At 48.4% G+C, this 26,864-nt stretch overlaps 5 protein-coding genes across 5 annotated transcripts; 2 read left to right on the forward strand and 3 right to left on the reverse strand.

Moving 5' to 3' along the window:
* Positions 1–194: 194 nt before the first annotated feature.
* LOC128721619 (SKI2 subunit of superkiller complex protein) lies at positions 195–4,140 on the forward strand. The gene is made up of 5 exons (XM_053815392.1): positions 195–206; positions 282–2,612; positions 2,715–3,471; positions 3,534–3,712; positions 3,778–4,140. The coding sequence occupies exons 1-5, from the start codon at positions 195–197 to the stop codon at positions 4,138–4,140; spliced, it is 3,642 nt and encodes a 1,213-aa protein (XP_053671367.1).
* Positions 4,141–4,275: 135 nt separating this feature from the next.
* LOC128731500 (protein SEC13 homolog) lies at positions 4,276–5,327 on the reverse strand. Its single transcript, XM_053824626.1, has one exon. It carries the CDS (start codon positions 5,325–5,327, stop codon positions 4,362–4,364), a length of 966 nt encoding a protein of 321 aa, XP_053680601.1. The 3' UTR covers positions 4,276–4,361.
* Positions 5,328–6,905: 1,578 nt separating this feature from the next.
* LOC128730506 (5-aminolevulinate synthase, erythroid-specific, mitochondrial) lies at positions 6,906–9,920 on the reverse strand. Its single transcript, XM_053823555.1, has 2 exons — positions 9,908–9,920; positions 6,906–9,206 (listed from the first exon to the last, which is right to left on the reverse strand). Exons 1-2 carry the CDS (start codon positions 9,914–9,916, stop codon positions 7,407–7,409), a joined length of 1,809 nt encoding a protein of 602 aa, XP_053679530.1. The 5' UTR covers positions 9,917–9,920; the 3' UTR covers positions 6,906–7,406.
* A 6,187-nt stretch (positions 9,921–16,107) lies between these two features.
* Positions 16,108–22,299, forward strand: LOC128721630 (la-related protein Larp4B). Its single transcript, XM_053815405.1, has 10 exons — positions 16,108–16,440; positions 16,511–18,022; positions 18,053–18,961; positions 19,088–19,475; positions 19,521–20,917; positions 20,989–21,117; positions 21,219–21,340; positions 21,422–21,518; positions 21,586–21,758; positions 21,823–22,299. Exons 1-10 carry the CDS (start codon positions 16,108–16,110, stop codon positions 21,998–22,000), a joined length of 5,238 nt encoding a protein of 1,745 aa, XP_053671380.1. The 3' UTR covers positions 22,001–22,299.
* An 880-nt stretch (positions 22,300–23,179) lies between these two features.
* Positions 23,180–25,282, reverse strand: LOC128730381 (putative tricarboxylate transport protein, mitochondrial). Its single transcript, XM_053823426.1, has 2 exons — positions 24,924–25,282; positions 23,180–24,844 (listed from the first exon to the last, which is right to left on the reverse strand). The coding sequence occupies exons 1-2, from the start codon at positions 25,280–25,282 to the stop codon at positions 24,217–24,219; spliced, it is 987 nt and encodes a 328-aa protein (XP_053679401.1). The 3' UTR covers positions 23,180–24,216.
* Between the last annotated feature and the right edge of the window lie 1,582 nt (positions 25,283–26,864).

Below are 26,864 nucleotides of genomic sequence, written 5' to 3' on the forward strand. Positions count from 1 at the left end.
GCAACCGTTAACCCTTGTGGTGTAAATGAAGTATTTGGCTGTGGAGCATAAACCGAGCCGGCATGATTGAAACAGAAATGCTCGATCAAAACAAGCAAATTTAAAAACAAGAACATAAAAATACTCAAACGTGGAGGAGTGCTACAAATTAGCATAAGCGTTTCAACGAACATTTGATAACGAAATCGTACGAGATGGCATTCAACGTAAGGTTGCCCCTGCAAAGTTACCCGGTGTGCGTATTTTCTATAGTTCGCTAAGAGCGCTCCTTTGTTTTCCAGCCGGAATGGTTGACAAAACCTCCCCCAGTTTTGGACGATACAGACGATGTGCTGCGGGCGTTCATTCTCGAGCCCAAAATACCGACACACGAACCGAAGCCCTATTTTATGCCACGTACTCCAGCCGTAGAGCAGCTGTACGATATACCACACGCACCAATCATCACACGTATCGTACCGGACCGGTGCCCGGAAACCGGCAAGGTGTTAGACTTCATCGAGACGATGGTGCAGAATGCGGGTTCAACCGCCAAAAACTCCATGTCGCTGCAACGTGAGCCCACCGAGTCTCTCGATTCAGCGCGAGGATCGGCTTCTTACTTTCCATTCTGGCCAGGCGGATTCGACGAGCCGGAAACCGTACTTGCCGGTATACCGAGCAGTCCGATGTTTGAGACAAACCTAAAAACCTGTCCACCTGGGTTCATCTCCGGAGTTGATTTTCCATCTGTAACCTCCGTCGATGACCAAACGGGTCACACGGCCGAGGGCAGTGTGGTCGATCTTCTGTCAGCGATTGCTGACGACGACGGTTTCGAGTTGGAGCCGGTAGTGCAACAAAAAGAGACCACCGAAGTAAAGTCGGACGATACAATGGATGGTAAAAAATCTGTCGACATTGTCGACGAGGATCTACTGGCGATGGATAAGGAGCTACCCAGTGGGCAAGTGCTGAACATCTCAACCGTCAGTAATACCGCCGTACATTCGGCCGAATGGGCCGAAATGCTCGATATATCGAAACCAGTGGATGATTTCTACGTCAAAATTCCCGTTATGGCGCACCGATTCCCCTTCGAGCTGGACATTTTCCAGAAACAGGCAATCCTTAAACTCGAAGAACACAGCCACGTGTTTGTGGCGGCGCACACCTCCGCTGGCAAGACTGTGGTGGCGGAGTACGCGATCGCCCTGTCGAAGAAGCACATGACCAAAACCATCTACACGTCGCCGATAAAGGCGCTATCGAATCAGAAGTATCGTGACTTCAAAACCACGTTTCAAGACGTCGGTTTAATAACGGGCGACATCCAGGTCGATCCAACCGCCTCCTGTCTGATCATGACAACCGAAATCCTGCGCTCGATGCTGTACTGTGGCAGCGACATAACGCGTGATCTTGAGTATGTGATCTTCGATGAAGTGCATTACATTACCGACTCGGACCGGGGGCACGTGTGGGAGGAGGTACTTATCCTGCTTCCCGACCACGTGTGCATCGTGATGCTGAGTGCGACCGTTCCGAACACGATCGAATTCGCGAACTGGGTGGGTAAGACGAAGAAAAAGCGCGTCTATGTGGTGAGCACGGCAAAGCGGCCTGTACCACTGGAGCACTACCTGTACACCGGTTTCGGTGGCAAGACGAAGAACGATTCGTTCCTGATCGTGAACGAACACAGCAAGTTTCTCCAGGAAGGATATCGAAAGGCAAAGGAAAGCTGCGAAGCGCGGCAAGTGAAAGGTCCGGCGGGTCGCCGTTCCGGTCCGTACAGCCAGCGACAAGAGCAGACACTTTGGGTCGGATTGATCGATTACCTACAGAAGAAAGATAAACTGCCGGTGGTGGCGTTCACGTTATCGCGCAACCGTTGTGACAACAACGCGGAAGCACTGATGTCCTGTGATTTGACGACGGCACGGGAAAAGTACGCCGTTACTTCCTTTTTCCAGCAGTGCCTGCAGCGACTGATCCCGCCCGACCGTGCACTACCGCAGGTGCTGCAAATGCAGAGCTGCCTCGAGCGGGGCATCGGCATTCATCACAGCGGTATTCTGCCGATCCTTAAGGAGATCGTCGAGATGCTGTTCGCACGTGGGTTGGTGAAAATTTTGTTCGCCACGGAAACGTTCGCGATGGGCGTGAACATGCCCGCGCGGACGGTCGTTTTCGATAGTACGCGGAAGTTCGATGGGCTAGCCGTACGCACACTGCAAACGTCGGAGTACACGCAGATGGCGGGTCGTGCCGGTCGGCGTGGTCTCGACAAAACCGGTACAGTGATCATAATATGCAAACAAAACATCCCGACCGACGCCGAACTGAACACGATGATATTGGGCAAACCGATTCGATTGGAGTCGCAGTTCCGCCTTACGTATGCTATGATGCTGTACCTGTTGCGGGTAGAGTTGGTCACGGTCGAGAACATGATGCTGCACAGCTTCAGGGAGTTTGGGAAGCGACAGGAGCTACCGAAGAGCAAACTCGAGCTCAGCAAAGTGCAAGAGAAGGTGTCGTCTTTGAGTAAGCTTGGTGACCATCTGGCACCGTTGGGCGGATTCTATGATGCCGCGTATGAGTACATTAAGCTGTGGGATGAACTGCTCGTAAGTAAAAGTTCCCTTTCTGTTCATGTCCGAGAAATGTTCATAGTCATAATGAGTCCTTCTGTCGCTAATATTGTTTCTTTGTTCAATTGCTTTTATCAGCCTAAACAACTCTGCCAACCGAAGGCGATAAACGAGCTTAAACTGGGACGCGTGTTGCTGGTTACGGATCGAAACCACTACAACAAGTTGGGCATACTGCTCTCGGTATCCACGCAGTCACACAAAGAGATGAAGCTCACCGTACTCGTGTTGGATCACGAATCCGCGGTTCCGTACGCTCCTGCCGATACGCTTGATCGCGGCCCGCTATGGCACCGGATGTTGTCACTCGCACTACCCTACGCAACCTTCTCACCAGAGGGTGTTGGTGGGCATTGCGTGTTGACGTTGCAACCCGCTAATGTGCTCGAAGTAACGAAGCATGTGATAAAATGCGATACCAGCAGCATAATTCGTAGCTGGGAAACACGGCTCATTCCGCGTTTTTACGATTCACCTCCGTCTCAAACGACTATCGAGGCGGTGGCCAGTTTGGCCGAGCTGAACGCGTCCGTAATACAGACCGGTTCAGCCACCGGTACGCTGGAATGTGTGCGCTTCCCGCGGGATCTTGAAAACCTAACCCTAACGGAACAGCTTAAGGTGGCTTTGGGCCGGATGACGCAATGGCTCCCGTACACAAACATAGCCAATTTCGAGCAGGAATTCGCACTTGTTTACGATCGCAAGCAGCTCGAGCGGAAGCTGGAAGAGCTGAAGTTCCAGGTGTCCTACGAAAGCATGTCATTGTACCCTGATTACTGCCGGAAGTTGCAGGTGCTGCAGGAGCTCAAGTACATTGACGACATGCAGCAAGGTATGATGCACGAGTACCGCGCTGAAAGGCATTCTGAACTATGTTTTCCCTGCTTTTTCTAGTGGCTATGAAGGGACGCGTTGCTTGCGAGATGGGCCAGAACGAGCTGATGATTACGGAGCTGGTGATGCGCAACATCTTGACTGATCTGCAACCAGCTGAAATTGCTGCCCTGCTCTCGAGCTTGGTATTTCAGGCCAAAACCGATGTCACGCCAACGCTCACCGAAACTCTGCAAAAGGTACCACAGTTTGTTTTTGTTTCGTGCATACATTGCGTTATCCGTTTCATCTTTTATCACCACAGGCCGTGAAGCAATTTATGGAGGTAGAAAACGACATCCGGCGCGTCGAGCAACAGTTTATGGTTACGGATGGGCCAAAGAAGGAGGAACTGAACTTTGGCCTGGTGGAGGTGGTATACGAGTGGGCCTGCAACAAACCGTTCGCCGAGATCATGACGCTGACCGATATCAAGGAGGGCATCATCGTGCGCTGCATCCAGCAGCTCAACGAGACGCTCTGCAATGTGAAGGATGTCGCCCGCATCATTGGTGATCCAGTGCTGCATAGCAAAATGGAGGAAGCATCGAACACGATCAAACGGGACATTGTATTTGCGGCAAGCTTGTACATCTCCAGTACGCCTATCGTTATCGCCGATGTGTAGCGTGAATGGATGAAATGCAATAAAACGGATTTTTATCAAATCCCGCGGTAAGTGGATTATTTTGCTACTTCACTCCCTGCCGAACTTACGCCATCGAAAACGGTAAGATGTACGGTTTCGATAATATTTTAAAATTACTTTATTGATTATACAGAAATAATGGAATACAAGCCAACCAAAATGATATATTCATACCGCCCCGATGCATTGCGTCTAGATGTCTAGAGTGTTCTCTGTTCCGGTATGAAATTGTTCTGTCCTGCCCCGGCTGCGCTATTGGTATCTTCACTGATGCATATCCACTGGCCCTCGTTGGTCTCCTTCCAAAGGCTGACTTTGTTATCTCCGCCGGACACTCCCAGAATGTTGCCGGTCAGCGACCAGCTTACGTTCCACACGACATCATCAAAGTTATGCAGAACGGTCGGTTGCCAGCTGACGAGATCGTCGCTCGTCCAAATCACAACACGTCGGTCCTGTGAGCAGCTGGCCACTTGATGTCTCGGCATGCCGATGCTCGGGGCCCACGCAACATCCCGCACCCAGTCCGAGTGTAGTTCGAGCCGTTTCTCTTCCTCCCAGCGGTCGCCTTCCTCTTTCCAGATTTTAACGGCATTATCGCAACCACCCGATACAAGCCGCTTCACGGAAACGTTCGCCTTGCTGGGACGCTGGTCGAAGGCTGGTTCTGGGACGGTTGCCGGACACCAGCTGACCGTGTTGCAGCCTATCGTGTGCGCGTTGGGGATCTTCTTGCAATCCCACGTTCCGGCCTCCACGTTCGCCGTAAGGATTGAAATCGAACCGTCCGAGCTGCCGCACGCCAGCACCAGTCCATACTCGGCCGGTGCCCAGGCCACGGAATTTACGGAGGAATCGTGATTGCTGTACTCGTACCATTTGGTCCAGTCGCCCGGGCCGGCTTCCTTCCACACGATCACCTTGCGGTCGTACGAGCATGAAGCTAGCACGTTGCCATACCGGGGATGGCCCCAAGCGACTTGCCACACCGGTCCACCGTGGCCCTTCAGGTCGGCGGCGAGTGTTTGCGCACCGTTTTTGATGTCGAATATTTTGACTAAATTATCCGATGAACAAGTGGCCAGCCGCAACCCGTAATAGTCCACATCGGCACAGTGGATCATGTCTTCGTGACCGGTGTCAATGGTGTTTAGCACTGATACCATTTTGAAGAGAAAATTGAACTAATAAATGCAAAATAAACCTTTTCCTGTGGGTGCGTTTTTAGCGTATTTTCGATTAACACAACCATTTGACGTGGAGCAAAACACACTGCTGTCAGTTTCTGCTGCCGTAAAGCGACAGCATGGCTGTGTACGATAGCATGACATTTTGTTCGACCGCACGGAAGACAAATTCAAAATAACTTATTTATGTTAATAAGTCAACACGTTTTTCTTTAAATGCGCTAGAATGTGCTGAAAATCATTAAAAGAATAGTTGTTTGGCTTATCGGTGCAATAGATACTAGCTGATTAGTGAAGGGACAGTACAATCATATGCTCGAACGCTTGCACTCTTTTTGCTGCAGGGTATCCTGTTAATATCATTATCCATGGTCTTAAAATCCTCACGAATATCGCAGAACCATCAGCAAGTGTGCAGATTAAATCTGCGCGAGAAAATCAGCCACTGCGAAGGCACCTAAAAACATTTAAAAATGCTTATTTTAAGCAAGTACGCTTGAAAGAACACGGCTAACACGTGTTCGAGGGTGGAACAAGATTCGAATCAAAACGAGATTAATGGTACTTTCTCTCCTTCCAGAATATGGGGACATGATTAGACTAATCGACCATTGCATACTAAGGAGGAATGTGTGATAAACAGACATCGTTTTTATTCATCACTTTAATTTCATTTGGTTGCGTAAAACAAAGCCACTCAGTGCTATGCGGAACATGGAATTATATCTTAGAAACTAAAAGCATTAAATTTTATTCATTATTTTGTTTTCAAAAACAAACTTGCATATGCAACTAAATAATTTTTAACCCGATTATGATTTGCTGACTTGTGACCACAAAGATTCGGCAGTGCGTTGAGAACGTTGAGCGATCGATAGCGTAAAAGATAGCATACGATCAACCGTGAAGAACGCGCTAGAAAGAGTGACAATAACATTGGAGGGAGAGCACTGATAGTGTATGGGAACCAGGCGAGATGTAGCCCTTTTGAGTCATGTTCTCCTGGTATTATGGTCGGTTTTGGATAGCAAAATTTGACGTTGAAAATCTTTTCCGCTCAACGGCGCGCCGCAAGGTCTTTCGATTCGTGTGCTTGCGGTACGATGCTTTTTGGGGCTAAAGTATGCTATTGAATGAGAAGAAGCATATGTGTAAAATTTTGGATGAAATTTGTCTTTTGTATTTTAAAACATATTTTTATCCTATATTTACCATAGTCATAAAATAATATTGTAAATACATGATTAGCCTACCGGATCCTGGCAAAGCTAAGTCACTACACCACAGTGAGGATATTATCGTAAAGTTCATAGAGCCTGTTCTTGGAACGTGTCCTTCATTGTCCTTCCAGATACATTGAGCCCCAAACCCTTTCTGAGGGTGTATCATCAGCTTTGATTAGAGACCATGTCTCAGAGATGTATATGAGTTTTGTAACAATCAATGCTGCCACTCATAGTTATCACTACTGTGGTTTCGGATGGTGTGGTTTTTGAAAAATACCTTTCGGAGTTAACAGAAAATTCGCGGAGTTTTTTTTTCCTATGCAATGTGTACACATTTATTGGTAGACGAGAATATACGTTTGTATTTTGTGGAATAGACATTTGATCTATAATAGTATTATTGTCAACAACATATCGACGAATACGTGCAATGCTTGCAAATGATTTTAACCCGCGTCGTATTACCAACCAATAGCTATCGCGTGCCCGATAGTCGCTGTAAAGCCGATTTAAAACTTAAACACCAAATAACAATTTCAGTAACTACGACTGGAGGAATGCAAGGGAAGCCGGAAAGGCGAGGAGAAAAAGCCTTAAGAGACCAAAAAAAGAAAGTGGACCTGAAATGCCCTGCACTGCCACCGAAGAAACAACAGATTTTCTAATACAACAAATCAACGCTCAATGGTTGCTCAAAGCGGCCTATAAAGCGGAGGATTACCAAATACTACTAGTTTTTTTTGCTGTCTCGCTCGATATGTTGCCGCCGTTGGGCCGAGGGGGGGAGGAAACGGATTTCAATTTACGGTGCCGAATGATGTTCTCAGGCAGCTCAGTTTGCCATGGCAGCAATCTGCGGGCAGTTCGGTATCTGGCAGATCGACTCACTCGCACATCCGGCCGCGATCTTCGTGCGCGCCTCGAACCGATCGAACAGCAACGGTTTCCGGCAAAAGGCGCACTCCTCCGGACACTGCTGGCCATCCAGCGGCATGCCCAGATCCTGCCACACCACCTTCATGTCCCGCACCATCTCATCGATCATGGGGCGCGTGTGGTGCGGTGTCGGAGCCAACCGCAGCTTCTCCTCACCCCGTGCCACCGTCGGGTAGTTGATCGCCTGCACGTAATGCCCAAAGCGCTGGATCATCCTGTCCGACACCTCCGTGCACTGGCGCGGATTGCCAATCTTCACCGGAATGATGTGGCTGGGCGTATGCTCCACCGGGAAACCTTCCTGCTGCAACCGCGTGCGCAAATAACGCACATTCTCCTGATGACGCGCTCGCAACTGACGGCCTTCCTCCGACGCCAGGATCTCGACCGCCTTCAACGCCCCGCACAGCACCGTCGGTGGCAGCGATGTGGTAAAGATGAACCCGGCCGCATACGAGCGGATCATGTCCACCAGCAGCGCCGTACCGGCAATGTACCCGCCAACATTCCCGAACGCCTTCCCAAGCGTACCCGAGATGATGTCCATGTTGTGCAGCTGATCCTCGCGCTCCCCGATACCGGCACCGTGCTCCCCGTACAACCCAACCGCGTGCACCTCGTCCACGAACGTAAGCGCACCGTACTCGTGCGCGATGTCACACAGCTCCTCAAGCGGACAGACCGCACCCGTCATGGAATGGACCGTCTCAAATGCAACGATCTTCGGTAGCGATCGATCCACGCGCTCCAGCAACTCCCGCAGATGGCGCGGATCATTGTGCCGGAAGATGTGCTTCGGCACGCCACTGTTCCGGATGCCCTGGATCATCGAGGCGTGATTGCCGGCGTCGGAAAAGATGTGACACCCGGGCAGTGCCTTCGCCAGCGTGAACAACGTCGAATCGTTCGCCACGAAGCAGGACGTGAACAGGAGAGCGCTCTCCTTCTGGTGCAACTCCGCCAACCGCCGTTCCAGGTTCTCGTGGTTCATCGAGTTGCCGGAGATGTTGCGCGTACCGCCGGCACCCGTACCGTACCGCTCGAGTGCCTCCGCCACGGCACGTTTCACCTCCGGATGGCACGACATGCCAAGGTAATCGTTCGAGCACCACACCGTAATCGGTTTCTCGCCCCACGAGTACTCGAGGGCACGCGGAAACTGGCCCTCGGCTGCCAACCGGTTCACCTTCTTGAATACCCGGTACGAGTGGTCCTGCTTCTTGCGCAGGATCTGCTCGTGGAAGAAGTCCTCGTACTGGAACTTGCGCTCCACCGGCATCTCCACGCTTTCCACCCCGAGTTCCTTTACGTGCGGGGCCGCCGTACTCAGGAAGGGACACTTTTTCCCACCCACGTGCTGCTCCTCGGCGGCCAAGCCAGTAGTTTCCGGCTTCGGTTGCTGAAGTGAGCTCAGGTTGCGGCGTGATTGCACCGTGTTCGTCTCGTTCGTGGACTCCTTTTTCGGTGTGACCGGTTCGGTGGCGGCCGTTACACCACCCGTGCCAGCAGCTTGCGAACCCTGCAGGGTGGAAATCGTGCGTTGCACCACCGGACACTGGGCACCGTAGGTCTTCAGCAGGACCGGAGCATAATGGCGCACGTAGTTCGTGCTGAGACGGGTCAGGAACGGGCAAGGCATCTTCTTAATGCTGCTTACCGTGCGCGCAACGAACAGCGAGGTGTTGAGGTTGAAGAGCTGCAAATGGGAATGGGGAAAAACAAAAATTAATTTTCAAACGCCAACTTTCAGCTGCCCCTTCCACGTTCCAGCGTTCAACGTTCGTTCTAAAATCGTACCACACAAATCGCTTAAAAATGACCTCCAACGGTGCGCACATTTATCGCGAAATTCATTGCGGTTGAGCAAAAGCCAAGCAAAACATTCGAATTGCAAATGGCTTGGTCGGGGTTGTGGGGGCAGAAAAGAAAAGCACCCTTTTTTTGCGACCGCGCTGTCGCGCACGTCACGTGAGGTGGGATGGAGACGCCAGACAACAGGTAGGGGAGCCCTTATGGCCCTCCACAAACCCCCTTTCGTTTTGAGAATAACCAACCACAGGGCTCTGTCTCGCAACGTGGGGGTGACAGAGGGACAATTCAAAGACTTTCATTTATTTGCTGTGGTTTTTTTGTTTTGCCCCAACCGACGGTAACGGCTTTGAAGACTCCATGAGGATCAACATCAAACGTAAATAGGTACAACGACGATCAAAATTAAAAATCGATCAAATTAACCCTACTTGAAGAACCCCAACTCACGCGATGATTATTCATTCTTGTATAATAAATTCCAGCCTTAAAAGGCCTTCCGTTTGCCTGTATACTCGCCACATACTTTAGGAGCAAAGAATTAAATAAAGAAACAAAAAAGAACCACCACAGCGAGTTCTCACGAACCTGTATCATTTTGAGGACGTCAGGATGTCTGGCCTTATGGTGAAAATTCGAATAGGCACGTCCCAGCCGATAGATCCTTGTTTTGTGCAACTTCGCTACACCTAACAACACTCTCACAAACCCGTGGAACAGCTCGACCTACTGAAGTGAGTTGAAAATCTATCGCACAACGTCCGTTCGAAACGAGTCTTATCCCACACCCTTGTGCACCCTCCGGTGACCACGAAGTCACGAAGGCGCAGGCCAATTTGTCCCCACCAACTTCCCCCCGGGTATCTGGAGGGCTCAGAAACTTTCGAAACCGTGCACGAGAGCACCAACGGTCTAGACGCGAACTTGCTACCCACTCCGACTACTTGGTTGGCAAATGGATCAATACGGACACTAAAACGGTGCCACAACCAAACGGGGGTCCGCGTTTCAACGGTCGGACACAACACACACTCTCGAACTGATGGAAAACCCAGCGGCACATACAGCACTAGATCCTCGATCCGCGCACGAGATCGGCAACTGTGTGGTTCACCGTACGGCGTGGCGGCCCTTTTTATACACCACCCCGTGCCACAGGCGGCCAACGTAAGCCGAACGTATCGAAGGGAGTCCGTTGCTCCGTTGCGAGGATCACAATCTTGCTGCTGTGTGAGAGAGCCGCTCTTTTGGAAGGTTTTTGTTTTTCCCGGATTTCGACGGCGATTCTCGTGCTCGGAGGGATGCTCCTTAATCTGGTCCTGATAGGGCTTAATCTGGTCTGGTTACGGCAGGGCCTGGTTTGTGGTGGAAAAATTCACCTTCACCGGCAGGACGATAAGGTGCAGAGTGGCGCAAGAGTATCTGCGAGAGCTGCAAGGGAAAAGGATCCACCACATGCGCGCCACGTTGGAAGCGCCGGTTGGAGTGGAGAAACTGGACGAGGTCACGCCGGGAGGTTTAAAGGTTCAGTTCGCCAGAGGTGAGCGTGATGATGAATTTTAAATTGCTTTTTTTTTGCTTCACCTCCACCACTCGGGATCGGTGATTAATTCCACGCGAAGAAGCACAAGTTTGTTGGTTTCATGTCAATAGCTAATGTCTCTTATCGAACTGCACAATCGGTATTCGTGCCACGGCAGTCGCTGGTAGGTCGTAAAAACTTTATCCACCCGGACGATAAGACACACAAAAGGGGTCCCCAAAGGTCCCGGGGTGTATGAATTACACCTGTACAAAGAACAGTATGCCCAAAATATGCGTCAAAGTCAACGGAAGAAAGATGTCGTTTCTAATGGCGCACAAATTGATTGGCAGTTTAGTATACTCCGTGTTTATTTGCTTCCCAAACGAGAAGAGGCAGGTCGCTTGTTCGCAAAACAGTGGCAGCTCAATGAAACCGAAATGATCAGTAGGTTGAGTGATCGAACGGAGATCAATGGATGCATTTCATGATCGAAAGTAGTCCCTGTTTTGTTTTTTCGACGCATATTTCCGCAAGCGAGAAGTGCTATTTTGTCAAATCACCTCTCTCGCGCGCGATTGCCTTCGGCGCTGGGCAGTGAATAGATAAGTGGACCGTAAAAAAAAACAAATGTTTGTGATTTCCAGTTTTGCGATTCAGCGGGGAAGAAGCAGAAAAAAAAGAATGCCCATGAATGATTACTCGTGCGATTTGCCAAGTCATGCACTTCAAGGCGTTTGATCGGACGGCACTACACTAAAGAGGCATGTTCTACTCTAGACCGGACGACGGATGTCTCTTTAAACGCCAAGGTCAGCGATGGAATAAGGAGATATGAGAACTATATGCTTATAGCTGCAATGCTTTTGAGATGTAGTTTCCTTAGCGTAGTCAGCTATGGAACAGGATCAAAAAAGTGGGGGCTTCTTATGAGAAAATTCTGAATTTTTCTTATTTCTTCAAAAGCCTGTGTTTGTCTCAAGACTTAGATGTGGAAAGAGTTGAGCCTATACAAAGTAAAAACCGATCACCGATAAGGTTTCATATGGAACCTGATTTCAGGGATAGTTTTCCTCTCGGTGTAAGCGCCCCTGTGAACGCAGGAAAGGAAATTTGAAGCAATCTTCCAAACACCGGAGCAGTGCAGTGCAAGGTGATTCGTGTTGCAGACTTTTGAGGTTTCAAAAATACGCCACGGATTATCACCGTCTGACAGGAGTCACCCAGGGTCGGCCACTAGATAGGTTTGCTGCTACCTCAACTTGAAACGACTTGATGCCTTTTTCCAATCGGTCGAGTCCTTATCGAGTTGCTTGCTAATTGACGATGTCTACCTTTTGCTCACTTCTTCACAGGACCGTTCACATCGGCCAACAGTTATTAATCATTGGCACAGCATTACATCACCGTACACCAAACGTGTCCGGATGGACAATGAGCGGTGTTTGGTTTCAAAAAAAATTTATCCTAAGCGTTCTTAACACAAACATGCAAAACACACCCTACTCTGTTTTAGATACTTACACTTGATCGTCAAAAACCTGTCTTCGAGCAGGTACACAGTCGGGGTAATATCGGGAATTTCCCAATCTTCCCTTCGAGCACTCCTCTTGCAGGGTGGGGCCCGCCAACAAATTTCTCGACTAGCGCGAAGCCTGGCCGTTACAAGGAGAACGTGAAATAGAAACGAAAGCGTTCGAAACCCGACGACAACCTACTTTTGGTGCGACTTTGTACGCACTGTTGCTATGGAAACGCCACGTGGGGAAAAGAAATCTCGCCTTCGACACTTCCGCGGCTGGAGGTTCAAATCGTACTGCCGTGACTGGACGAGTCTGGTACGGTGTACGGTCAGTCGATTCCCTTCCACTTTTGATGGCCTTTGGTGGCAGTGTTTGTGTGGTGGTAGGGTTAAGACCCGTCCGGGTGGAGGGGGGGAGTTGGTGGGAAATGCGAAAACCAAACCGGAGTGCGAGTGGCGGTTTTGCTACAACCGCGTGGCATTGATAAAGCACTTAAATCTACCATTACGAAATGCCAGCATGTTTCACCGTGCTTGTGTTAGCCGTTGCTATTAGTCGTCGTTATTTTATTGTTGTTTTTCTTTCTTGTTTTGTACAACGCACGTTGCGCCGTGTGTCCTAATCAGTTGTTTCGGTCGTATGTGGTGGAAAAAAATGTGGGTTTGAAATTTGTCGAGGCACCGCCTAGCGCTTAGTTTAGTTAAGCTGCCGTAAAATTATTCTCTATCACCTCTTTTAATACCCCAGTGCAAACGGTTTAAGCTTCTGCTCACTCAACATGACTTAGTATAAATCAAAGCTCTGATATTACGATCTCCTCTAGTGGTATGAGCGCTTACGAGCTGTTCGAGAGGATATTTCCGCTAGAAATGAACAAATAAAAAAACCTCGAAACTGGTGTACATAAAATAAAAAGTGCGAAACTTTCCATTTTTGGTTGCATGTGTTGAGGTTTTCCGATCGGGAACCGGTCACGTAGAAAGACCGCGTGTGATAAGCGACCAAGATACACTGATTTGATCGCGACTCGCCGTAAACCGCACGCAACTACTTGTGACATGGATTACATCAGATGAGGACTTTTGTTTAGGGCGGACACTCCGATAGCAATTTTACAACTAATAAGAGAAATTGTATCGAATGCGTGGCTCTAGCAACTAATTGCAGTGAAACATAGAACGCTTACACATGGAGCTAAATTATCATCAAAGTTTTGCAAAGTCATTCTCTTGTGAAAGCAAAAAATTTTACTGTCGACAGAATCTCAGCCCCAATCGAAAGGATGGAATGGGCGGAAAGGGAGATGGTCGTAAATTTCGGGGCCAACCGACAGTCAATCGCTTGACGACAGAAACTAGTTTCAACAGGATATGAGTTGAGTGCGAACTATCAACTAACAATACATATGCTCTTGCATGAAGGACAGACTTGAGTGAGGTCATCGAGAGTACAGTAAACAAAATATGTCAGTACCGTGCGCCCCATAGTATGTATGACAGCATAACTTACGGTCACGTGCTATTTATGCAATTCCCCAGCACCGATTATCTTTTTTTCGTGCAATCCTAATTGTCTCCGTTCCGAAAGCATTCTGAAGATATTCGCTTGACGATTAAGGTTCACGATGTGGGCAGACAATGCTAAATTTAAACTTTGTTAAGTGATTGTTGGCTCATGTTCAAAACATTATGCAATCCAGTCAGTATCGTGATGTGAGATTTCATCTCATGCTAAAGGTTCGAACATTCGATTTCAACGCATGGTCATTATCGTGGACTTATCCATATGTTAGCGCCGATTGCATTGCATAATTGCACCACATTGCAAACGGTTGCATTTTTTTCTTCAAGTAGAAAATGCTTAATATGTTGGTAATACAATATAAATTCTATTACATTACACTGTGATGGAACGGTCCCACTTACCTTAACAACTCGTAACGAGTAGGTTTTCCTTCACTGTGGACTAATTAGTTGCACTTCTGATTTTATCGTAGCACGAAGAATACTCGATTTCACCAAAAGTGAAAATCTGTTTAACCGTTTTCAATTTGCCACCATACTATTGAATTAGTAAAAACAATATAGACCTGTTCTTCCCCCGCTCCACGTTAGTTTTCACTTAACTTTGGTGTAAAATCTATGCCTCTATAACTTTTCGTATTCTCGTACCAGTTTTATCACTAACTTTTTGCTATCTTTTTGCTAATGTGTTTTGACAATTATGTTTGACGTTACACGACGTACATTGCGCAAGGAGAAATGTCACGGTGACTGCCATTGCGCAAAAAGGACTCGATCGTTTACCCTAGCAGCATTTTGCATTGATCTAAGTTTAAATATATTACACTGTTGTCGTTGGTATCTCACTATATGATTTAAAGAACAAGGAACTGTACTCTCGTTTTTGAAACACTTAACGAATGTATACAGTCCTCCTGACCAATCCTCAGGCATGAGGATGGCTCAACAAAAAATAATTTCTATCTATCGAGTAGTATCTTATAACTGCTGTAATTACCACGAATATTCATCTGATTTTTATTTGGTATTGTGCTAGATTGAACAGTTTACGAGTATATTACTTCATTTATATTTTTTTTACTAATGATATTATCCAATTGGTGAATCTATCTGTTGATTTAAAAATTTAAGGGGTTTATTTATCGGTACCATGAATTGATTTTATTTTATTTTATACTATTAATCCACAATAAATTGATTAAAAAATGTGTTTTCTATTATATTTTCTGGATGTTCATCCATTTTACTTACCTTGGAAAGCGTCATGCATTTGACAGTAAGGCTCGGGAATTGAAGCAAATGCCTCTATCTTTCTCACTCCCTCCGTCAAATGGGCAGAGTTTCGTTGCGTGCATTTATTGAATTCGTTCGAAGCTCTGGGTAGCCCCGCACAGGAACGTAGACAATAGTTCTACCGCAATTCGGTGATTTTGGAGTATTGCGGGCCGTCGCGAGCCGCATCGCCTGTTCGCGGTCAACTTTTGTAGTTCCAAGTTTGGACCGTGCATCGTAGCGCCCAGAGTTTTCCACGGAAGAATTTGCCCCCGCATCGCCCCCGCCCCCTTTAGGCCCGCACTCCCCACGGCAGTTCCAGGAATTGAGCAAAAGGTTGGATAAGCGCAACAAAGACCAAACCAATCGAAACTGCATCGGTCCTACTCGGACCCATATGTTTTGCGCCCCAATTTCGCAAACCACCGTGTGCCTCGTGACCAATACTACCGAAGGGAAAAGGGCCAGCCGATGTGATTTGGCTCGAAGCGACTGGGCCCCGCGACACGGTAGGGCTAAATTGCACAACTGTAATCTACTACCTGCAGCGTGCATCGACGGCAAACGAAAGAAAAACTGACAACCTGCCGATTCCAGTGCAATACCGACTCGATGGACCGTGTGTTGTGCCCTTGAACGTGTGTACGATGGGAGCAATGTTTTTGTTTTGATTGTGCACTACCGTCGACCGACCCGCTTCGGGATCTTGAACCTGGAATGCTGTAGCAGCATCCCCATCTGGGAGGTTTTGGGGAAACGTGCGAGAGTGAGTGAGCGGAAGGGTGCGTGCTTTGGGGAAACCGTGCATGACTGTTTGGGTGTCAAGTGCGATCGTGAACGTTACGCGTGAGTGTTCAAGCGAGTGGGTAGTAACGCGCCCACACGTTGGAAGTGACGGTGAGCTGCGTCGAGGATCAAGCCCTCTTTTCTAGGACATAGGGCATAGCTATGCATCCTCACCGCCCGCTGCCGCACGGCCACGGTTCGGCGTTGCAGTCTCCAACCATGGTCGAGGGTAGCGGCGCGGATGTTGGTGGCGTTGGTGGGGCTATCAACCACCGGTTCGAAGCCGACAAACAAGCCTGGGAGGATGCGATCCGGGGATACAGTGGAAACGATCCGCTCGACCTGTGGTTTAACTATGTTGGCTGGTACGAGCAAAATCGATCCTTCGATCGATCGAACAACCTTCGGCCGATCCTGGAAAGATGCTTGTCATTATATCAGGATAACGAAGGTTATTCGCAAGACACCCGTATGGTCAAGCTGAGGATGAAGCTGGTAAGTATCAACCGAATTGAGATGTCAAATATGAGGTGGATATAATTTAGCCACTTTTTTTGTTTTGCAGGTGGAGCTGCAACAGTCGAATCCCAGTTGCTATCAAATTATGTACAAAAAGAGCAACGGCACGCATTGCCAAATGCGAGAACAGCCGATAGAAGATCTGCAGGAGATGCATAGAAATTTTCGGCTTTCTCATGTTGGTAGAGGGCAGCACAATGATTCGCTTGCAAAGAAACGATCCGCCAACACGATGATCGAACCGAGGCAACCCGTCGCACCCTTGAGTCCACCGCAGAAAAAAATTAAACACGAAGCGCTAGGAAACTACATACATCAGGTACCGGCTGGCCATCATCATGACGCGAGTGTTCCTCCCGTGAACGGAGGCGCAGTGCAGGAAGGTCCGGCTTTAGCGTCTACAGCCGTGGTAGGGCCACATAGACACCAGCTGGCTTACTATCATCAGCATCGGTCCGGGCAGCAAGACTTGATGACGCCGAACCATGCGCATATGCCTGCCGAGACACCTTCCACAGAATCAAGTAGCTACTATTTGCCGGATAACCATTCAAATAGTACGTACTATTCGGGCAATGGTCAGCATGAGCCATATCAACACGCTGATTCGTTCGCACCAAGCGACATCGGCACAACAGTACCTGTTTCTTCTGTTTCCGCACCGATTGGCCATACCAACCTGCAACAGGTTTCCACCGACGACACCCGCATACAGTCCGATTTGGTGCAACAGCAAAGACACAGAGTGGAAGCTGGCGGCCCTGTTCCGAATTCGTCGGTGGCAACGCAATACCAAACCCAAGAGGAAAGCGTTATCGAATGTAATCTCAACAACTCAGCGTACGTGATCTCATCTTCGCTGAGCTACGTCTACGACGATCCCGATCTCTCAACCCAATACCCTCTCGCGGAGGAGGTTCACTCGTCCCAAGAGTCATCCGAGCCAGCTGTATCGCCAAATTCGCAACCGACAGCGGAGCAAGAGTATGCTGTCGATAGTGATCAAATTCGGTTGCCACCAAACTTTGTTCGGGAATCGCGATCCAATCATGAAACATGGGACGTACCCTTGTGCCTGGAGGAGCCCTACGATCCGAACCGGCGGTGCTGTTATCCAAAGCATCTGGTTTATCCAGATCTGCACGTTGAGCGACCCACGAAGGAGTTCTCGCTAGAAGAGATCCTCGCTCAGCGCTGGCAGGCTCGTAAGCTTCAACAGCAAGAGCAAGAGGCTCAACGGCAGGCAAAGTTGGCTCAATTGGAAAAGGAGAAACAAATGCGACAGATTCAGATGAAATACCACCAACAGCAACAACAGCTACAGCATGAGCAGCAGCAACAACAGCAGCAACAACAGCAACAACAGCAGCAACAACATCGAATGTATCCTTCTCAGCAATATTTAAATTCCCCTGGACACACGCCACAACAGCAGCCAAATAATTTCCAGTCGCATCAAATGCGGCAAGGATCGATTCAGCATACTAGCAACTTTTATCATCAACAACAGCAGCAACCTCACGGTCCTTACCACGGGTATAGCAATGGATACCCAGCGGTTGGTGGACAGATAGTACACCAGGCCCAGCAACAAGCTCCACAGATGCTTTCGAATCACAACTATCAGCACACAAACGCATCGTCGACGGTAATACAGAACCATCATCAACACCACCATCAGCAGCAACAGCAGCTTCATTCCGTTCACGGTGCGACTCACCATCAGCATCATTCGCCGGTACCAACAACACACTCGCATTCCCCAGCTCCGGCAACAGTACCACAGTATCCGCAACAACAGTATGCGCAAGCTATACATTCTCATCTCCATTCGCCACAAGGCTATCAGCATCCGCACCAGCACCAACAGCAACAACATGTTCCATACGACGGATATAGTCATCACAGTTACACAGGAAACCAGCAAACGGCACCGACCGTACGGGCACAACAGGAAGCGTCTCCCCATCGGACATATCAGAGCATGACGAACGTCGTGACTCCCTATGGTTCGCATAGTCCTGCGCAGCCGGTGGGACAACAGGAAACGATAGTGCCCATCACTCACGTTCCTTACGCCATTACACCACAAACGCCACAGACGTCTCAGGTGTACGCGAATGCTGCTGGCACCCAACACCATCACCCACATCAGCAGCATATTGGCGCAATCGTTCCTCAGCATTCGGTGCATAATCGAGGAAACTTGTTTCAGCAGCAGGAACAACACAAACAACAGCACCAGTATCAGCAACAGCAGAATCATCTACAGCAGCATCATTCGTATCACCCGTATAGTCACGCGAAGGAGCAGCAGTCGCTTGCGAAGGCACAGGCGACTGCAGTGGCGGAATGTAACGCACAGCAAGGATACGCGCAGGATCAATCGAAACAACATTCAGCTCCTAATAGTTATAAGCATGTTACCGCTGTGGCTGAACCACTCGAATCGGCGACTGTTAATGGGGTGATGAGAGCACAGATGGTGCAGGGACAGGTGCAGCAGCTGCATCAGCATCTGCCTCATTACCAGTATCAGCAACAGCAACAACAACAACATATAGAACAGCATCAGCAACAACTGCAGCAAGAAAATGAATATCAAAATCATCATTTGCTACAGAAACATGCACAGATCCATCAAGAACAGCAGCAGCAGTACCAACAACAGTCTCACCATAAGTTGCAGCAGCATCAGCACGATCATCAGCATCTGAATATGCAGCAACAAGAACTTCAACGGGTACAGCAAGAACAGAATCAATACAACATTAATAATAACCATGGAAAGTACAACGCCAACTGTGATGATGTCGAGGAACAAATCGAGGCTTCGACGATACGCTTTTCCACGCCAAGTGAGAATGGCACAAGCCGAAAACAAACTATTACGATCAAATTTAAGAAGGAGAAAACCGGCCTCGCTTCTTCCTACACAACGGCGAACCAACATTCGCCGACTGCTATCGGATCTGGGGTCAATTCGACTCCGTTCGTGGAAGCGAACGATGGTGCGGCGTGCCAATACTCCTACTCCCAATCTTCCGGTTCGAAAGAGCAGTACGAAACTCAAGAAACCACGCGGGCATTACCGGATACTACGAAAAAGCATAAAAAACTCGCCACGGATGAAAACAATGGAAATCGTTCGAAGGGGCGATCAGTCGCGGGAAATGATGCAGGAGCCAAGAGTAGATCATCGAAAGGAAAGCATTCGAAGAAGAAGCCACCATCAACATCGGAACTGGACGGTTCCCGCCTGGTTGTCAATCATATGGAAGATGCAAACCTTCTGCTGTCGCTCTCTCGACCGGGCGGAGAAAAGGACGAAGATTCGTCCCTTTCGGTGCAATCGTCGGCCGAGCTGACGGCGGGATCTAAAAAGAAGAAAAAATCGAAACGTTCCAAATCGGCGAACAAGGAAAAACGACGAAAGCATCGGTACGATGTGGATGACGACTTCCCAAGGGTGGAGGAGACGAACGATGATGAGTCGGATGCGCAGGATACCTTGAGCAAAAGGTATTCCGAGACCACTGCTGCCGGTACTTACGGGGACGAGGACGAAGACGACGGTATGCTGGACGAGTTTTACGATGCTGAAGAGGAAGAAGGCGAGGGGGATACTGAAGGCAACCGGGTGGTTAGAAACGATGACGACGACGATGAGGAGGAATATTACGGCGAGGAGGACACAAGCCAGGAAGCAACACAACAACAAGCCATCGCAGGCAACAGAGCTGAGAGGAAACGCATAATTCGTCCTGATGAGGACGATTCGTCCTACCAATCAAATTCGGAGTTCAACACTTCGTTCAGCAATATATCCTTCGCCGGGGACAACAGCAATGGTCCGTTCAATTACGGTGGCAGCAACTGTTCGACCCCAGCTCGCCGGACGCAGACGTCTGTTGGTGGTGGTGCGTTTTCAAAGACTTCCACCCCTGTAGGATCGTTCCGGTACCTTCGTAAGCAGGAGACATACCTCTCCAATCTCGGCCAAAATGAAGACTCCATGAACTCGACCGTGGTCGAAAGTAGCTTCTTCCAGGCTGGAGAACACGACGAAGACGCCAAAAAGCGTCGATTTGAAAAGGCTCTGGCGACCATTGAGACGCATTTGAGTCGTTCGTTCGTTGATCCGTTCAACGGTGAGCTGTGCAGGGCGTTCCTGACGAAGGTGGATTTTCCATCACGCAACTGTGAACCGACCGAGAACTACCGGCTCACCGAAACGAACCTTCCGAAGCTGCTGAAGGGACAGACGACGAATCTCGGCGGGACGATGTACAGCATCGAGAAGGAGGTGGGCCGTGGATCGTACGGATCCGTGTTTCGAGCGATCAACACGCAGACTGGTTCGGTTGTGGCGATCAAGTACCAAAAGCCAGCCAACACGTGGGAACTGTACATCTGTACGGAGGTGAAGAAACGACTGACTAATGTTAAGATGGTATGTTCCTTACGTTTCCGCCAGCAGATGCGCTTTATTTATCGCTGCTTTGGCGTTATCCTTTTTTTTAGCTGGCTGGCTTCATGGACATCAGTGGGGCGGTGATAGCACCCAATGCAAGCGTGTTGGTATCGGAGTTCTCACAGTACGGTTCTTTGCTGGACATCAACAATAAGATTCGCACGGCGGCGACAAGAAAGGTAAACATCCTGAAATTGGCGCAATCGATGACCTACGAGCACTAATATCTGATAACTCTCTCCACTCCTTTGGTGTCCATTTTCTCTATTTATTGTAAAAGGTGATGCATGAATCTCTCGTGATGCACTTCAGCTGCCAGATACTGTCGATTGTGGAATATCTGCACGGTTGCAACATTATTCATGCAGATATTAAGCCGGATAATTTCTTGTTGATGAAAATGTAAGTTTCCCCCATCGTGGCTCCGCTTTTCGTCGTTTCTTGTCATTGTTAATGTGTTTTTTTTGTTTATTTTTCGGTCAGTCCATCCCGAGATTTGGAGGAGCCTACGCTACGACTTATCGACTTCGGCTGTGCCATTGATATGAACTTTTTCGAAGCCAAGCATCAGTTCAAAAAGGTTGAGAATGAAGTTTGTAATTAAGTAGTGGCAGTCCTGTAATGCCAATTCAATCTTTGCTATCCAGGTTATCCAGACCGACGGATTCACATGCATAGAAATGCAGGAGGGCCGTCCGTGGTCATTTCAGACGGATCTGTTCTGTGTGGCCGGTACAATTCACGTGATGTTATTTGGCGAGTACATGCAGCTGGTGAAGAAGTACGAGTGTGGTTGGGACATCAAGCAGAAACTGCCGAGGTGAGTGTACGGTAGTCACCGTTAGTACGAGTTACCTAACTATTTGCTGGTTATTCGATTTTAGATATTTAAAAAAGCATGTCTGGACGGAGGTGTTCCAAAAGCTGCTCAATATCAAGGACATCGATCACATGCCGAGTTTGTCCGATCTTCGCCGGCTTATAAACGAGGAGGCGTACAAGATGGACTCGGAGCTGGTCACGCACATTCGTTCGCTGTCAAATTTGCTGAAAAGCCGATAGGTAGAGGACGGTTCTGTTGCTGTTATTATGAACCGAACGAGAATGATGCTAATCAGGTTCATGCAGTAACTTGCCAAAGGGCAAACATTGGAACTCTGCACTGTACACTGTTAATAGTCGGGTAAGAGTATCTTCCATCCAGTCATTGTTGCAACTTGTAACCAATGCCAGACTATGCTGGGAGAGTAGGATACGGAACTGTGGGTAGGAATAATGTTCGAACAAGTGGTAGTATATTCCAAAGATTAATTTGTGTTATTGATTATGTTGTTGCACTTGCTTCTGCTAATAGCTCCCACTGGATTCAGTCTTTTTAGGTTGCAGATTAGAGTAGAATTTTAGTTTTCTTATGTATGCCGCATGGCTGAGAGTAGCAATTTCGTTGGCGACGTGCAAAATAAGTTCTCGCGTTTCCTTTCCCTATATTTTTTCGTTAGAGAGTTATGCTACAAGGGGAAAGCTATTTAACTTCATTAATATCACGTCCTAGTCTTGCAAACGCGAACAATTAATTTGAGGATGTCCCCGACAAGGACTAGTAAAAAGTTAAAAAAAAAAAACAATAATAACAATACGCGTAAATCAGTGCGCGCTTGAAATTATCGAACGTTACGTACTCTCATTGTATCCTTACTACGAATGTAAATAATATATGCGGAACTATGGTGAACATATTACATGGTACTATGCACGTGTCGAAGATAAATGGCTTGCGCCAAATGTAGAGCGAATGCTTAGACTGAGATAAAGATGTGTACATCTGCAACGGATATAAGCGCGCCTTTTGCCCACGCACTGATGGATGCTGCCAATTTTGGATAGCTGTCTTTATTCGCCGACGGAATGATGACTGATACTCGTAGGAGCTGGCAGTATAGTTGTGTATGTTGAGTGTAAAATACTTTGTTGGCGGGAGCAAAGCGAAATCCTTGATAGAAATAATACGGGCGATAACGCGCTTGCAGCGGTATACTTTATCATTAGGTTCACGATGATGGTACGATGAATTAATAGGCGGATAACAAGAGTGATAATGTTGTAGCAAAAGAAAAAACAAATACAAAGAGATATATAAAACGGTGAAAAATGGACGACATAAAAACAGGTGTTTTTCTGATGAAACCCTTACAAAATGAAAGAATAGTTAAACTACTTGCTGAACTCAAACGGACATTTGAATTTGCTTCGTTAGGCGTAGATTCTTCTATCGCTCGACATATAATTTTATTTCTGCAATAGATACAGACTAAACATTGTTGACTCTACAAAGAACACGGCATTTACGCTAGAACGTTGTATAAACGTGCGTACATGTAGGACTGTGTATACATAAATACGAATCGGGAATCGTAAAGGCGTTTATGCATGTCCCAAAAGCTAAATGCAACCGGAACACAGACGTTGATGAACAAGCCAAACGAAATAACAATATAAAAGCAACGGGAACGAAGCGTTTTCATGGAAAGTGCGTTTACTAGCGCGCAGAGGATATATTAGCAGACAACCAAAGAAAAAAAAACGGAATGCGTACGGTTAACCCTTGCCTTAAGCGTATAATTAAAGTACTTTGCTCACGAAACCGCTGTTAAAACAATATACGGATTTTCTTTTTGGACGTCGTCAGGACAAACTAGTGCGGTAATTCTGTTAGACAGATATGGCCGTTAATATGCGCCTCTCGTTTTGATGTAAATTGTGTTTTGTGCCCCCTGTGAAGGATCGATGCCCCTGAAGGCCAACTTGAAGGACCTTCCGGATGTTGCGATTCTATCAACGTACTTCAACTCGTCGTGTAGCAAAAAATGATGCTACTATGGGCCAAGGGAAGTGTATTTAACGACTAGTGCGTTTTGCTACTCAAAAACCCCTAACATTGATGTGTGTGCACTAGGTTTCTCGGCCCCTACGCCTTTTAAAGGGGTATGTTGTGTATTGTCTTAAACCTACTGCTTCGTGCTTCAAAAAAAACTACACGATACAATTGCCGTTTGGCATGGGAACGAATTGGGGGCGCGCTTAAAACCCGCCGTGTCCTAACACTATTAAATAAATTCCCTGAATGTGCTTCGGAATGTCGATCGGCAATATTATCCGTAAGAAACCGTCTTGACGAATGGCCCTTCCCCCCATTAGCTCTTTGCTCCTACGCTAATCCTGAATCCTTCCGCTTGCTGTCACTGTCATGTAATTCGTGCGACGCAGCGAAAACGGACCGTTTAGCGCCAGAACTTGTTGAACAGATCCATAAACGAGTCGTAGATCATGAACGTGATCGCGACATCCAGACAGACGCGGCTCAACCGCGGTACCGTGCCCTTATAGAACGCCATTGGGCCCTCGTTCTTCCAGATCTGAAGCGCACAGTCAGCCGTGTTCCGGTACTTGGCCGCCTCAAGTCCTTGCATGCGCGTCTTCACCACATCGATCGGCGTGTTACCGAAGACGGAAGCGGCTCCAGCAACGGCACCGAATGCACCGACCACCATCTTCGGTACCGGACGGGAAGGATCGTCACCCTTGTACATGTCCTTCAGCGTCTCCATTACGTAGAACCGGATGGCTTGGTTCGATCCCTGTTTCAAGATGGTCGCCGTGAGGCCTTTGTAAACTCCGGACAGACCTTCCTGTCGCACGATCATGCCCACACCGTGGAAAAAGCCTCGGAACTTGGGTGTTGCGCTACGCTGATCGTTGATAAACTTCACCTTCACCGTCTCCATCGGTGTCACGGCCAGGATGGCTTCAGCGACACCTGCTCCGAGACCGGCCAACAACTTCCCGGACGTACTTAGCTGCCCATTCGTGTCCATCAGCCGTCCCTTCAGGCTTTCGAATGCACCGAACCTACGGTGGAAAGGACAATGACACCAAAAAGAACAATTAAAGCATCGTCTTTGGGGGCACACCACGTGGGAATGCTTACCTAACGGCGGACTTCGGGATCGAACCGTATAGCAGCACGCTGAGGCCACGGTACAGCCCCAACACGCCGTTCGTTTTGACCGTTTGCTTTACGCAGTCCATGATGCCGTTGTACCGCTTGGTTGCGCCTTTTTCGTCCAACTGCAACTGCGTCTTCACGTACTCGGTCGGAAAGGTGATGCAGATCTCGATGCCACCCGTGATGCCGCCCGCCACGATCCCTTTTAGTCCTTTGGCTCCGGGGGCAGCCGCCGCCGCACCGCTTTGTTCCATCCACGGTCGTCTGCCGAATGGGTTGCGGAACTGACTAGTGTGCCTTGGTGGCTGGCCAAATGCCGATCCTAGCCCTAACCGATCCATCGTTGGGTAGGGTATGTAGTTGCGAAAAAAAATGCCGTTGATTTCCTACCAGGAATGTGTGGTTTCTTGGGTGTTGTGTGCTTTACTGGAATGAATAAAACAACATAAATTAGGACCCTTTGCTGTGAAGCCGTCAATGACGTGAATAGATTCAAAAAATCCCAGCAGTCGACCTTCATCTTTAGAGAGTTTACAATCAAGCTCCCAGTAACGTAGCAACCGAATTTAGCAGCACATCCCACCGCATTCGTACAGCACAGTTTGGACAGTAGATATGGCCGGTTTGTTGTAAAAAATGGAACAAATAAAACTTGCAAACACGCCAGTACACTGAGTGGAGGTAAGATAGCGGAGATTGTTCTGAAGTCATCCTGCTAAAAGATGTGCAACGGAGCCAAATTCATTTCTAAATATAACTGAAAAACAAATGGACGTGTAATTTCCCTGTTTGCAGTGCAATGGCAAACAAACACGTGTCCTCGTCCTCCAAAGCTTATGTCGCATGACTGGCACATAATTCACCGGCTCTTCTCGATATTTCCCGCATTCCAATAATGTCCGCTTGAGCTTGTTCTTATCGTGGTTTCGAGCAGGCAAGTGATTTCTAGCCGTTGCCTAATGTGATCGCTTTCCCTTCGAGATCAACCGGTCCTTCCCCACCCGGTGGTAAGCAACAACAAATGCACCCTTTTTAATGAGCTTTCTCCCTTCATCCCTGCGCTAGCTCACACCAACGGATGGGATGGGCGATTTCCGTTGCTAGGGTGGGTACCGAGTTCGGCTCGCAGATCACCATAATTGGCGAACGAAAAGTCAATCAACTGCGGCACCCTTGAACTTGGCGTGCCCTCTCGCATACCATTCTCCGCCATTACTGTGGTGCGTGAGCGAAAGCACCGATCGAGAGAAAACGCCGAAAAAAGGGCCCAATCGCAACATTGACCAAAACCGAGAAAGCGCTCTCCTTTTCCCGGGACCGGTACTATCGAAACCTAAACCGGTTCCTTGCGGCGGGCACACAATTATATAATGCTGACTCTGTTCGCAACCAGGCACTGTAACTGGGTGGGTTAGAGAAACCCTACGAGTTTTTCGCAAACCAGCCACAGTCGATCGTCCCTTTTTCGCCTGACAGCCGGAACGGGGCGCACTGATGGTGGCGGGAAACCCTTATCAGTTGGTGTGTGAGTGGTTCGCTCGGATGATGCAGCCGGCGATTAGAACATTGATAGGGCGAATGAAAAAAAAAGGTCACGAAACAGCTGAGAGTTGCGTGAGTGCGGAAGGGCACTTAGGGGTGGGATGCGATTTGATCTCCCCCTGACCTTGACTTGCACTTTTTGCCCACCTTTTGGTCGGTGGGATTAGATCTCCTGACCGCTGTTACCAACAGCAGGGTCAGATTCGTTCAACGAGAGCATCAGTAATACAAACAAAACCTCCACGTCGTCGGTGGTGCTACAAAATCGAACGATCTTTGGTCTTTGCTCGAACACCACCGAAGTGACGTCAGATCCAAACTTGCTGCGTTCATCGTTTCCCGTCCCGCAACGCACTGCTTTTTGGAGGAGGGTGAGTTTTC

Source organism: Anopheles nili, chromosome 2, assembly GCF_943737925.1.
Source record: "Anopheles nili chromosome 2, idAnoNiliSN_F5_01, whole genome shotgun sequence".
In the NCBI taxonomy this organism is placed as follows: Eukaryota; Metazoa; Arthropoda; class Insecta; order Diptera; family Culicidae; genus Anopheles; species Anopheles nili.